A 13,569-nucleotide genomic window follows, 5' to 3' on the forward strand; every position below is an offset into this window, starting at 1 on the left:
AGGGTGCGGAACATTGACAACGTCTCACTGACAACGATAACCTGCAACAGCCACAATGTAGTTAATTTGAGGGAGTGAGACATAACCAGCCTTGCCAGATGATAAATACTAAATTATCGTACGAGGTGAGTGTTTTTAAAGAAATGTATTGTACACAGTCCAGTGAAGAGACAGTAATGTGATGTGCCTGGCTAACTCTTAACATATTTCTAAGCATCCATTTCATGTTTTGACAATATATAGGCTGCTTTCTCCAATAACAAATAAAAGCATCACACTGAGGGGAAAAAAAATATGTTCCGCACCAATCAAAACTAAAAGCTGATTAGTTGCTCTTTAATGTGGTCAATTAAAGGAGACAACTGTTCAATATACAATGAAATATTAATTGCTGAATATGTTTAATGCTAGCAGGATGCTGATATTTACAATCAGGTTCAGCATACAAACAAAAAAATATATGCTTGTAAAAAAGCAATTGGCTGGAGAGATATGACATGCATTTTTAAAAATGACTTTGGGTGTACCTTGATACACAGCTCCAGGTTGCCCTTACATTTCCCAACCCCGATTCTAACTTTAACCATTGTAGCCTGCAATAAAATGTGAAACTGATCATGAACATCATTATTTGTGTTATGAAAGTTATCGCACAGAATGAAGGTATGAATATTTCTTGTTTACTGTATTTTTTAGATGGCAGTTTTGGAGGAGTTAATGAACTGTTCTTGAAACTTAAGCATGTATTAAAATACTACCTAATACTAGAAAGGTAGTTAAACCATATGCTGCAAAATTATTTTCTTGAAATAAAGAATGACGCAACTGATTCACAACTCATACCATAGCAGAGCTGTGTCCATCCCGGGTAATTACGAGATCGAGAGCAGGGTCGCAGTCCCCGGATGGATATCGCAGGTTGACCCTTTCACACCAACAGCAAACACAGAACATACCCGAGTCATTAAAAATCATTTTAAATAACAGCTGTTAGCTGGATTTTATACCAGGGTACGGAGTGTTTTGATATAGCTTTGAAAGTATCAGATTGAAAGCTATGAATCAGAAAAACAAATAAAAGATCATTAAACATCATTCAGAAAAAAAAGAATTTAACTTTAGAAGACAGATTACAAATTCACAAATCAGCTTGAATGTGATATCACTCCAATAGTCCAATTTCTTAGCAAAATGAGACAACAGCAACTTCACAGGGACTCAAATCCTTTTGGAACTAAAGCACTTTTCCATTCATATAGAATCTGTGTGTCATTATACTATCTGGAGAACATATCTCAGCTGTTTCTTAAGCAGAACAGTTTCTCTACAATATACACCGTATCCGTCATCTCCTGACAGAGAAAGCCACCCAGCTCCTACTCCAGGCACTCGTCATTTCCCGCCTGGATTACTGCAACTCCCTCCTAGCCGGTCTCCCAGCTTGTGCCATCAAGCCTCTCCAGCTGGTCCAGAATGCTGCAGCCTGCCTGATCACCAGTCAGCCCAGGTCGGCTCATGTCACCCCACTCCTCATTGGCCTCCACTGGCTTCCTATTGCCGCACGCATCTGATTCAAGGCCCTAGTGCTGGCATTTCAGCTAAGGGGACTGGCCCACCTTACATCCAATCCTTAATCACTCCCTACTCCCCAGCTAGACCACTCCGGTCTGCCAGCTGTGGTCACCTCATGGTTCCCTCACTACAAGCACCTGGCGGTCGAGCTGCACGCTCATGCCTGTTTTCCGTTCTGGTTCCTCAGTGGTGGAATGACTTACCAGCACAATCCCTCCCCTTATTTCGAAGCAGACTAAAAACACACCTTTTCAAACTGTACCTTAGTCCTACCTCCTGACAAACATGTGTTTCACTTGCTGAAAACAAGAATGAAAGTAAAAATCACCAGAATCAAGCAGGAACAGAAGATGGCTGCAGTGCAGGCCTGGCAGAGCCAGGGAAGATACCCACACATGATGGTATTTATGATCTACAGGCTTTAAGCACTCATCAAATTCAAAGAATTTGCAACCAGGTATTAAATATGATGATTTTAGTTAATAGTATGTGAATTTGAAAAAGTACTTTTAGTCCCCTAAAAATTGGAGGGTATGTATATATAAAAGAGCAGACACCTTAAACTCATATTCATTCTTTTATTTCAAATCCATGAGCAAAAATGACAAACTGCTTCAGCCTGCAGAGCAGCAAACCACAGTTTGCACTAGTATGGTTTGGATTTGAAACCAGACCCATCTGTGTACAAGAACAGTGCTTTATTAGCAGGACCTGCTTGACTGTGTAATACCACATGTGAATCTGGGTGATACCAGGTGGCTTACTGCATCTTGCACGACTCACCACAGCAAGGTAACACATTGCTCCATAAAAATCAGATGAAGCTAGACTACAGTGACATGAAAGAATAGAATTGTATAGTATCATCAACTGATTAGCAAGATGAGGTCATATTCTTTCTTGAAATAGGGATTCAATAAAGAAAAAGTACCTGGCCACAATAACAGTATATATCAAGCCATTTCAGCTTTAATCTGTACTGACAGCAGACGGCATTAGAACTGCTTCCACATGAAAAGGTACAATAGGTAAGATTTTTGAGTTAAAACATTGTTACAAGACCACTGTAAATCCCTTCCTATCATTGAAAAAGGCTCACTGACGTGTTGACTCACCTTCTGCCTGTGTTTATAGTCCTAAAATTCTGGTTTCAAAATATACAGTTGACGGGCCGACACTGTACCAAAACATTGTATAACTGTACAATAACTAAAGCTCATTGCTTGAAAATTGGTTTTAATTGCCACAGCCAATGGTGTTTCAACATCAGCATGTTTACAGAGAAGGGGGAGGGATAAACAATGTTGTGGTTTGAGTGGGTTTTTTTGCTGCAATTCATCTCTTGACCGTTAGAAGTCCAACATTACCTGTTGCACCTTTAAGGATTTAACAAATTACTTGCTTTAGTAAACAACAGGAAAAGGTTTAATTCCTGTCCAATTGATTTTAATGAATACAATTTTGCTTGACACCCACTATGGTATTGACAATATGGCTTGTTAGTTAGGGTTTGTATCTGTGAACCCAGTTCTGCAGTCATAATGATATGATTTACAGAGCTAAAGATGATATACAGTCCCTTCAAAAAGTATTAGAACAGCAAGGCCAATTCCTTTGTTTTTGCAATACACTGAATACATTTGGGGTTGAGATGAAAAGATGAATACATGACATGTGACCCACTGACATCACCAACTGTTGCATTCTTCTGACCTCAAACTCAATTGTCTTCAGTATATAAAAAAAGGAATTGACCTTGTTGTTCCACTAATTTTGGAGGGGGCTGTATGTCTTACTCACTCTTCCGTTCTCTCGATTCTGCCCCATCTTCTCCTGTTGCTTACAGTTCCTGCTTTCTTTCTTCCACGCCTTCTGTATTTCTGTGTCCCTGTCTCTCTCTCTACCTACGTATATTCTCTATCATTCTCAAATGTATCTCTTTCCCTCTCTTTCTCTCACACATGTGCACATGCACACGCACACACACACACACACACACACACACACACACAATTTGCATTTCTCAGGCTGGTGTGAGTCTTCTTTCAAAAAGTGAAGTGAAATATTTCACTTTATGTGTAATGAATCTAGAATATATGTGAAAGTTTCACTTTTTTGTAAAAATTACTTTTCCACAATATTCACATTTTTTGAGATGCACCTGTACACTGACTAGGACCCACAAGGTCGGTGGTTCAATCCCCAGACAAGGTGATAGTAAACTCACCATGATAAAATCTGCACAGCTGTTGGGCCCTTCTGCAAGGCTCCTAACAAATTGTGAAGATATGGAATGGTAGTGTTGTGTTTCCTGTAAAGTTTTCAAGTAAAAAATATGAGTAGTACTGATTAGGGGAGAGTGCAAATGTGTTTATTAGATCTTAAAATGATGGATAAGTACCATCATTCATGTGTTTGAGATGAGTTATTCCTTTTTAATTCCATGCTGGAAAGTAACTGGTTTACCATTTATAGTAATATCAGAGTTGTGCCAGATAGGAGAAAGAGTGGTTGGGAAAGTGGAGCGTTTTGGATAGTTTGTTGATTCTGTGCTAGGATTCAAGTGTAGCCAAGATGCAGGGGTTTGTATATAGGGGCAGTGATTTAATTTTGGGCGGCACGGATGGTGCAGTGCACTGCCACCACACAGCAAAGAAGGTCCTGGGTTTGAATCCCGGTTGTCTGGGGCCTCTCTGTGTGGAGTTTGCATGTTCTCCCCATGTTGTGTGGGTTTTCTCCCACAGTCCAAAGACATGCAGGTTAGGCTGATTGGAGAGTCTAAATTGCCCATGAGTGTGTGTGTGAATGGTGTGTGTGCCTGCAATGGACTGGCGACCTGTCCAGGGTGTATTCCTGCCTTTCGCCCAATGTATGCTGGGATAGGCTCCAGCCCCCCTGTTACCCTGTTCAGGATAAGCAGCTTAAGATAATAGATGGATGGATGGATTTAATTTTGGGACTACGGAAAGGAAGGTCAGTGAGGGATAGTAGAAAACATGTTAATTGTTCAGCTATCGTCCATGAGGGTGTGCCATCACAATGCCCATCAATCCACTGAGCCAGAAAACATTAGTCAGTGACATCACCAACAATCTCCACAGTGCAGGGGTGAAGGTATTTCAATCAACCATTCGAAGAAGGAATATAGAGGTTATACCACAAGATGCAAACCACTCATCAGTAGTAAAAATCGGCGAGATTAGGATTTGCAAAGATTGAAGCACAAAAATTCTGGAATAAGGTTTTATGTAACTAATGATGGTAGCAGTAGGATGAATTCAGAAGTCAACAAAAACATTCTAATTGGGAGGAACTTCATCATGCAGAAAGACAATGACCCAAAACATTTCATTAGGGAGAAAAAGTGGAAGGATTTAGACTGGCCAAGTCAATCACAAGACCTTATCCCAGTTGAGCATGCATTTCAAATCCTGAAGAGGAGATTGAAGAGAAACAAACAACAACTGAAAGAGGCTGCAGTAAATGCATTGAAAAGCATCACAAAAGACGAATGCAACAGTTTGATGATGTGTATTGGTTGCAAGCTTGATGCAGTTATTGCAAGCAAGGGATATGCTACCAAATATTAAGTGTTATTATTTTAATTGACTTAAATACTCTCTGCTCAAATATTTTTGCTCACCTAAAAATTGGGTGGTTTGATACCAAAGGTGTGATGTTCTAAGTAGTAACACATCTTGGTGTAAATACCAGGAAATAAAAGCTGAAATTCTGAACTCATCTTGTATTCATATTTTTATCTGAACCCCTCAGTTTATTGCAAAAACAAAGGAATTGGCCTTGCTGTTCCAATACTTTTGGATGAGAGATATTGGATCTGCAGTTCCATCTGAAGGGGAGATCCTGGGCAACAGCATTCCAGTTGAACTTAGTGGCAGTATTTCTAATTGGTTAGCTCCTTTAAATCACAAACCAAGATTTATTACATTATTGGCATTTGGGAGACGCTCAATTTTTGCCATTCATATCTGAATGCTCTTTGAACCCATCCACTTCATTCCTATAACTGAGACACACACACAGCACCTGCCTGACGTTTCACACTGCAGTGCCCACTTCTCCTGAAATGTCATGGGTTTGAGTAAGAAAATACACTAAACTGACAGAAATAAGATTAGTACTACACTGCACTTATAACAACACTGTACATACCAGATAGAAGGAACGAAGAGCTGACTATATGGTAGGTTAACAGAATGTTCTGCAATGTACCCCTCGGCTCTTCCACTCACTTGTACAGGTTCTTCTTCGTTTTCTTCTCATTGGGGAATCCCATCATGCCACAGATTACTCGGGAGTTTTTGGAGGTCCAGCCCACATTGCAGATCTGGGTCCAGCCCTCCTTGTACTTCACTTCCACAATGCCCTCTGTTATGGGCATCCTCTTTGCTATTCCGTCCACCAAGGGGCGTAGCCGAATCTCCTGTAGGCGGTTCTCATCCACCTGCATCTGAACAGAAGGAGGAGGCTATCAACTACAGTGTGGACAGCGCAGCGCAAGTTATTATCCCTGCACATGTCTATTCTCAATGGGGTTAATCAGAGGTATAACTTATGTAGCCATTTCACCAGGTAATATTCCACTGTAAACAGAGATTATTAAGCACTAGGGAAATCAAGAACTATCATTATTTGCTTTGAGTCTCCTAAGAAACACAATAAAACAAGAAAAAATATCATGAATGAGTAGTACTATAGAAACATTTCGAAACTATTAAATTCATATTTATGTATAGACGAGTAAAGAGAATGGCAGAGAAGCTTTCAGATCAAAACCTTCAAAATAATTTGTAATTATCATCTACAATGTACCTACTGTACTTCATACAGCTAACTTGGAACAAAAAATTTTATGTTTATAGCCAGTTTTCACAATCCATGGCTTGAAAATAATTCAACTATAGGTAATAAATGCCTGAATGTAGGTAGTGTGAAAGTGTGGTTCTCAGCCCAGTTCTTATGTAATCCCTGACCACAGCAGTTGCAGCAAGGCAAGCAGAAATCTGATTCACGGAAGCAGACTGTTTACCCAGCCATCAAATCTTTCCAGTGTTGTCTGACACTGAGCCTACAAGCCCATGACCTGTCTGTCCAATCAGGAAGGAGGCAGGCTAAAACATTTTTTTCTAAGAATGTTACACATTCACAAGTCGCAAAATGTTTTAATTCATTCATTCATTCATTCATTATCCTAACCTGCTTATCCTGAACAGGGTCGCAGGGGGCTGGAGCCTATCCCAGCATACATTGGGCGAAAGGCAGGAATACACCCTGGACAGGTCACCAGTCCATCACAGGGCACACACACCATTCACTCACACACTCATACCTACAGGCAATTTAGACTCTCCAATCAGCCTAACTGCATGTCTTTGGACTGTGGGAGGAAACCCCACGCAGACACGGGGAGAACATGCAAACTCTGCACAGAGAGGCCCTGGCCGACAGGGATTCAAACCCAGGAGCTCCTTGCTGTGAGGCGGCAGTGCTACCCACTGCACCATCCGTGCCGCCGGCAAAATGTTTTTTCCATGAAAATGATATATTAGGGAAGATGAGATGAGTTTATTACTATGAGATTTTTAGAATGTTGTCAGAATGTTGTTGATCACAGGTGACAAAATGATTTTCCCAATAACGTTCAGGCTAAGATTTATTTGCTTTCGTAAAAAATGCCCAAATTGTGAACAATATAATCCGGCTTTGCTTTGATCACAATGATGTGAGATGTTGAGGACACTGTCAATCCAAACAATCAAAAAGTGCTGGTGGTGGTAGTAGAAGGTAGAAGGACTCGTCAATCTCTGCTTCAATACAGTAAGCAAAATAATCCTGCTATAATTTATCCGGGAAATGTAGCAAGGAAAAACTCTTAAGAATGTTGTGCCAAAAAATATTCCATTAATGTTTTCAAAGAACATTATTATAACATTGTAGGAAGTGCCACACCAAACCTTCTAACACAAGAGGCTAAATATATATACCGTGTCTCGGAAAATTAATGTCATTATTTTGTTGTTTTTTTATGTTTTTCTGATGTATGCATGTGCCGTCTTAACTTCTGATCTGGCTAAATGAAGAAGACACTGCCCAAATGGTAAGAGGCTGTTTTGGCCTGCACAAGATTTCTCTGCTATGGACATGATTTCTATGTAAATGGTACATGGTTGGCATTTATATATTGCCTTTATCCAAAGGGCAGTACAATTGATGCTTCTCATTCACTCATACACACACTCACACTCACACCCCAATGGTGATTGGCTGCCATGCAAGGCACCAACCAGCTCGTCAGGAGCAATTAGGGGTTAGGTGTCTTACTCAGGGACACTTCGACACACCCAGGGCGGCAACCCTGCTAGACGACTGCTCTTACCGCCTGAGCCAATATCGTGGCTATATTTTTGGTAGAACAGCCACTGGCTGCATGAATTGTGTAATCTTACCTCAATGATGTTGGAGTCCATAAAGCCTGGCACTCTTTCATCCTTGCAGATGACACCTGCATCCTCATCATGTGTGCAGTCACTGTTGCCCCACCCTCGAGACCTGCAAAACTCAATGCTCTTCTCAGTGCCGCTGCACAGCACATTATCCAGCCAGATCTTCCCTGGGAAGGAGTAGGGATGGATGAAGATAAAGCTAGTCTCATTCCTCTGCCTACACCTCCCAGCATCCCACTGCTAAAATGTCTGCTTAAAATGTCACAGCATTGTCCACACACAACACCAACAACCCCCCCCCCCCCCCCCCCATTTCTGAACAGCCCTGCTTTATATTTCCACCCAGAATCCCTCTGCTTACACTTCCCAGGACTCATCTACCTACACTCTTCAGCTTCACCCTGGCTACACTATCCAGTAACCAATACCTGCAAACGCCAAGCCACACACCTGTCCCTGGCCCATACTTGGCACTGTGCGTCCAAACTGTAGCACTGACAAAGCCCATCTGTCGGCAAAGCACATGTGCATTCTCCAGGGTAAAATCATCATCACAGATGGTACCCCACTCGCCCTTGTAGAAGATCTCCACACGGCCTTCATTGTGTTTGCGTGGGTAGCCTGCCAGACGGAACTTCAGCTTCTCACTCTGCTGTTGGGGAGAGGGTGTGGCCTGGCTCAGGCACATATGTACCCACAATCCTAAATACAGCACCACAGCCACATTCCACCACACCAAACTCTTCATGTCCAAGCTAGTGAGTGTGCACAGCCCTGTAAGACAAGGGACAGTCAACAGACAATGTCTAGGCTTTGATGGCAAAATGGTGAACATACAGTAGAGTGAAGCTATTGAAACTGCATCTGCTGGGATGCCACATTGAGGTTACATGAGGGGACGATTTGCATTTAAAAATTTGCTGTGAAATTGTGAACAGGCAAATAACCAGACTTAGTCATCTGGCTCGCTTCTTTATTTTTAGAAGAAACAGTAGCCACCTTAACGGCTTGAAATAGTTTTGAAAAGTTTTATTTTGAGGCCCAGAAATATTCACGACCCCTGCTTATATATTCATTTTTGGTAAAAGACCATGGTATAAGGCGGGGGCAAATACTTACTCCATTTTTTGCCTAACTTCTTAAAAGGTAATTACACCCTACATCAAACTTTTTTTTTTAGCTGGTGTTAACCAGCGGCAGATGGGTTCCCCTACTGAGTCAGGTTCTGCTCAAGATTTCTTCCCGTTAGCCAGGGAGTTTTTTCTTGCCACTGTTGCCCTTGGCATACTCTTGGGGACCGGTTTCTCTGTAAAGCTGCTTCGTCACAAAGGCAAATGTGGTAAATGGTAAATGGCAGGCATTTATATAGCGCCTTTATCCAAAGCGACTGCCAGACGACTGCTCTTACTGCCTGAGCCATGTCGCCCCAAGGCCCCAAAAGGCCTTTTGTTAAAAGCGCTATACAAATAAAAATTGATTGATTGATTGATCAAAAGTGGTTTCTTGCTTTTTCAGGGCATTCCACTTTGTTGTACAAGCTATCCTCAATGCTTTTGCAATGGCTCTGATTGATTGATTGATTGATTTTCTTCATATTGGTTTAGCTTTTCTAACACAAATGCAGCCTTCACAGGCGAAACCCAAGGCTAAAACCAAGGCTTTTTAACCAATCAATCTAACAGGACACATCTGGGCAACGAGAAACAACTGTCAGTCACATGTTCCAATACTTTTGCTCACCTAAAAAAAAAAAAAGAAAAAACCTAAAAAAGGTATTTATTGGATTTATTTTTTAGACTTCTACTGCTGTAGCCTATGCACTTAGAGTTATGATGCGTTGCGTGTTCAGTGATGCTCTTCTACGTACCACTGTTGTAATGTGTGGTTATTTGCGTTACTGTCATCTTCCTGTCAGCTTTGACCAGTCTGGCCATTCTCCTCTTACGTCTCTCATTAACAAGGCTTTTCTATTCTTCTAACTGCTGCACCATTCTTTGCAAACTCGGAGAAAGTTTCGGAGATACTCAAACGAACCTGTCTGCCACCAACAATCATTCCACGGTCAAAGTAACTGATATCACATTTTCTCCCCATTCTGATGGTTGATGTCAACATTAACTGAAGCGCCTGACCCATATCTACATGATTGTATTTCACTGCTACTGAATTAGATAATCGCATGAGTAAGAGGGTGTAATAAAGTAAAAAAGTTCCTAGTAAAGTCCTCGGTGAGTGTATATCTTCATATTTGGTAGGCCTAATTATATTATAAAAGCAATAGCTCACTCCAGGAGGTGGTATCACAGCTAAAGGGGTTGCCGCCCGTCGGGCCGAACAACGCTGTAGTAAAATTGCAATAGCCTATAGGCTGCCACAGGCTGTTGTGAGTGTTTGCTTAATCAAACAACGACTGAAAAATATCAACGTACGTTAGAACATTCATGAACATTCTGTGAGTATTTACTCTTTACTCGGCACGGTGATGTCACGATTTGGGCGGGGCCAATGTTCAGTGCAGATCTTTTTACAAACTCTACATTACATTACATTACATTAATGGCATTTGGCAGATGCTCTAAATGGCATTTATCCAGAGCGACGTACAACAAAGTGCATACCCATAACCAGGGATAAGTGCGCTGAAAGACCCTAGAGGGAAGTACAATTTCAACTGCTACCTGTACAACAAAGATAAGGACCAGGGCCTATTTTTATTTATTTTTATTTTTTTTACGAACAAATAAACAAACAAACAACAAAGCAAAAGTGACCAAACTTAACTATCCAAACACTGCTTACCTAGCCAACTAAAAATACCGATACACAAAGTAAATCAAAAAGACAACAATTAAGGTTCACAGGGAGGTAGGGAGGGACGGGGAGAGGTGCTGCTTGAAGAGGTGCGTCTTCAGTTTGCGCTTGAAGGCGGGGAGAGATTCTACAGTTCTGACCTCAACGGGGAGTTCGTTCCACCACCGTGGAGCCAGAACAGACAATAGCCGTGAGTGTGAGGTGGAGGTTCGGAGAGGGAGAGGTGCCAAGCGGCATGTGGAGGCTGAATGAAGAGGTCTGGCAGGGGTGTAGGGTCTGATGATTTTTTGTAGGTAAGCTGGGAAAGACCCCTTAACTGCTTGGAAGGCTAGCACCAATGTTTTGAATTTGATGCGAGCCATGACAGGCAGCCAGTGGAGGGAAGTAAGCAGGGGGATTCTAGGCTATATGCGGCAGAAAAAATAAAAAATAAACATTTGCACTTATGATGACGACTATGTTTAGAACAGCATTCCATGTGCGTTTTCCTAGTTCTGGATGTGATGCTTTGACTTATGGTAGAACCTATGCACTTGTAAGTCGCTTTGGATTAAAAGCGTCTGCCACATGACAAAAATGTAAAATGTAAATGTAAAATATAATTTCCAAAATGTTGAAATAATGGCATGGATGAAACTGTTTCACCATAAAGTAGGCCTACAAACACGTTTAGAGCAACAAAAAACAAACAAAAAACAGATCTAGGGTGTAATTGCCCTTCTATTAGCTATAACATTAATTTGGGGAATATGTGCTGAAGAGCATATATAATAACGCCTATAGTAATAATACTAATCAATTAATCCTTCAGAAGATCGCATTAGACTTTTTCCCCTATAGCATAAAACAGCAGCATAACAACATGTATTTGTACAGTTGTTCAGGTGGGTAATGCTTCTCAAAACCAAACACAAGCTGGAATTTAAGAAATAATGTGTGTTGAGAGAAACTGATGTGTACTGAGAAACTGACCCACTTGTAGCCTTTATGGCTGACAAACAGAATTGGGGAACAGTGAGGATATTGTAACCAAGCCTGTAACATGTGGTCCTAATACTTAGTCCTTGTCAGATTTCAGGAAGGCACAACTGCAGGGAACGTGACCTCTCGGTGATCATTTCAAGCACAACAGTCAAAGGTAATAGGCTTATGCTTTACTTGAGAACAGTTTGAAACCCCAATAGGCCTAAATAGGTTCATAAGAAATGTTAAGTGATGAAAAAACCAAGACAAGCTGGCCGAAAAAAAAACGTGATTCATAAACGATGTTCAATTTTAACTAAAAGTAATTTGAGGTTACAACGTCCTGAGCAGTCTAGCATGTACAATATATGAAATACGCTAATAGACTAAGCTGTAGGCCTACCAGATTGTGGCAAATCAATAAGAGAAATTAAGACCGTATGTTCAATTTCCCAAAGTTAGTTGCTTGTGCACATCTGGGAAGTTTTCAATAACGATATAAATGAAAATAAAGTTAGGCTAGAGTAAAACAGAACAAGTACTCGAAAAAAGTGATCCTATAACGTGTATCATCGGGCCACATTGTGCTGCAGCAGTCTTACAATTAATTTTGAAAGAACTATTTTAAAGAAGTTAAGGTAGACTATTTATCATATTAGCCAATGTCAATCGTTTATTGTAGGCTATTTCACCAATAAAAAAAGCACTTACCGTCACGTCAGCTCCGACTGGAGTGGAATTCCTCTTGGTTTGCGTGTGGTGTGGGTCCTGACTTGACGCGTGGACTTCAGCACGAATATAAAAAGCGCAGGCATTCCGAAGAAACACTGCTCCTTTCATCGTTTGGGTGAGCTGTTGCGACTTTCCCTATAGGTCCAGCAGTTTTTCTCACAGTCACAATTTAGCCTAATGCCTAACTTAAGTTGCCCTAAAAAATAAACTATCATGATTGTTCTTTATGGTTCAAATACATTTGAAAACAATTTGTTTGTAAAATGAAATAAATATAATTAAAAATCGTTCAGCAGCAATTTCATCCCGTAATTCAGAAGGCGTTTCTTTGACCATGGTGGCAGTATTAACACAAATATTCTTATTTACACAAATCCATCCACACAGACACACACAGCACAGAGGAGAATAGCAGGGTACAGTGAGGGGACTAGCAGAGTACACGAGGTGAATGTGTCCAAGCAGCCTTAATATCACTGTTCTTGCCATTATTATATAAAGAACAGACAACTGTATGATCATATCATAGGCCACCTTATAATAATATAATGATACACAATTCATGTAGGCTACCTACTATGTTGACAGATCTCCAAGCTGCACAATTGGGCTTAGGACCATAAACATTGAGAGTTGCACTTTTCCATGTTGTTTTACCAAGGTACAATCGGATGTTTTCGGGAGATCTGGCACCGGCATATATGAGCAGCTCCAAACCCGGATTAAACATAGGACAATGAATGTGGGTCAATCGCAGTTGTCCGTAAAATCACCTCTGCAAGATAATTTTTACATTAAAAAAAAAAAAATTGTGAGTCGGTGAATTCGCAGACGTCGGATAACAAGATACGATTTTCTGCGCACTTCCGATTCATGTTAGCTACTTTGCTCTTACTAGTTGGCTAGTGGAATGCGGGATGGTCGTAGACATGCTTTGAAAGTGCAGCCATTGACTGTATCTCAGCATGTAATTATGTATATATCAAAAACATTAGACCGTGTAACAATGACAGTAATACTTACTGAA

The 13,569-nt window shown here is 40.9% G+C and overlaps 1 protein-coding gene across 5 annotated transcripts in view; it reads right to left on the reverse strand.

Annotated features, from left to right (window-relative positions):
• Positions 1 to 12,904, reverse strand: part of LOC133135751 (lysyl oxidase homolog 3B-like) — a 395,104-nt gene extending 382,200 nt beyond the window's left edge. For 2 of the 5 annotated variants that reach the window (XR_009709433.1, XM_061253003.1), the window contains exons 1-3: positions 8,487 to 9,548; positions 8,040 to 8,203; positions 5,826 to 6,043 (exon numbers count right to left, since the gene is read on the reverse strand). Coding sequence is in view for 4 of the 5 variants with exons in the window: in XM_061253003.1 (XP_061108987.1) it covers positions 5,826 to 6,043; positions 8,040 to 8,203; positions 8,487 to 8,871 (767 nt within the window). In the remaining variant the exon portion in view is untranslated. Of the gene's footprint in view, positions 1 to 5,825; positions 6,044 to 8,039; positions 8,204 to 8,486; positions 9,549 to 12,521 lie in introns of those variants that run through there. The other 3 variants (XM_061253004.1, XM_061253006.1, XM_061253007.1) reach the window with 3 other exon arrangements.
• Between the last annotated feature and the right edge of the window lie 665 nt (positions 12,905 to 13,569).

Source organism: Conger conger, chromosome 8 (assembly GCF_963514075.1).
Source record: "Conger conger chromosome 8, fConCon1.1, whole genome shotgun sequence".
NCBI classification, from domain to species: Eukaryota; Metazoa; Chordata; class Actinopteri; order Anguilliformes; family Congridae; genus Conger; species Conger conger.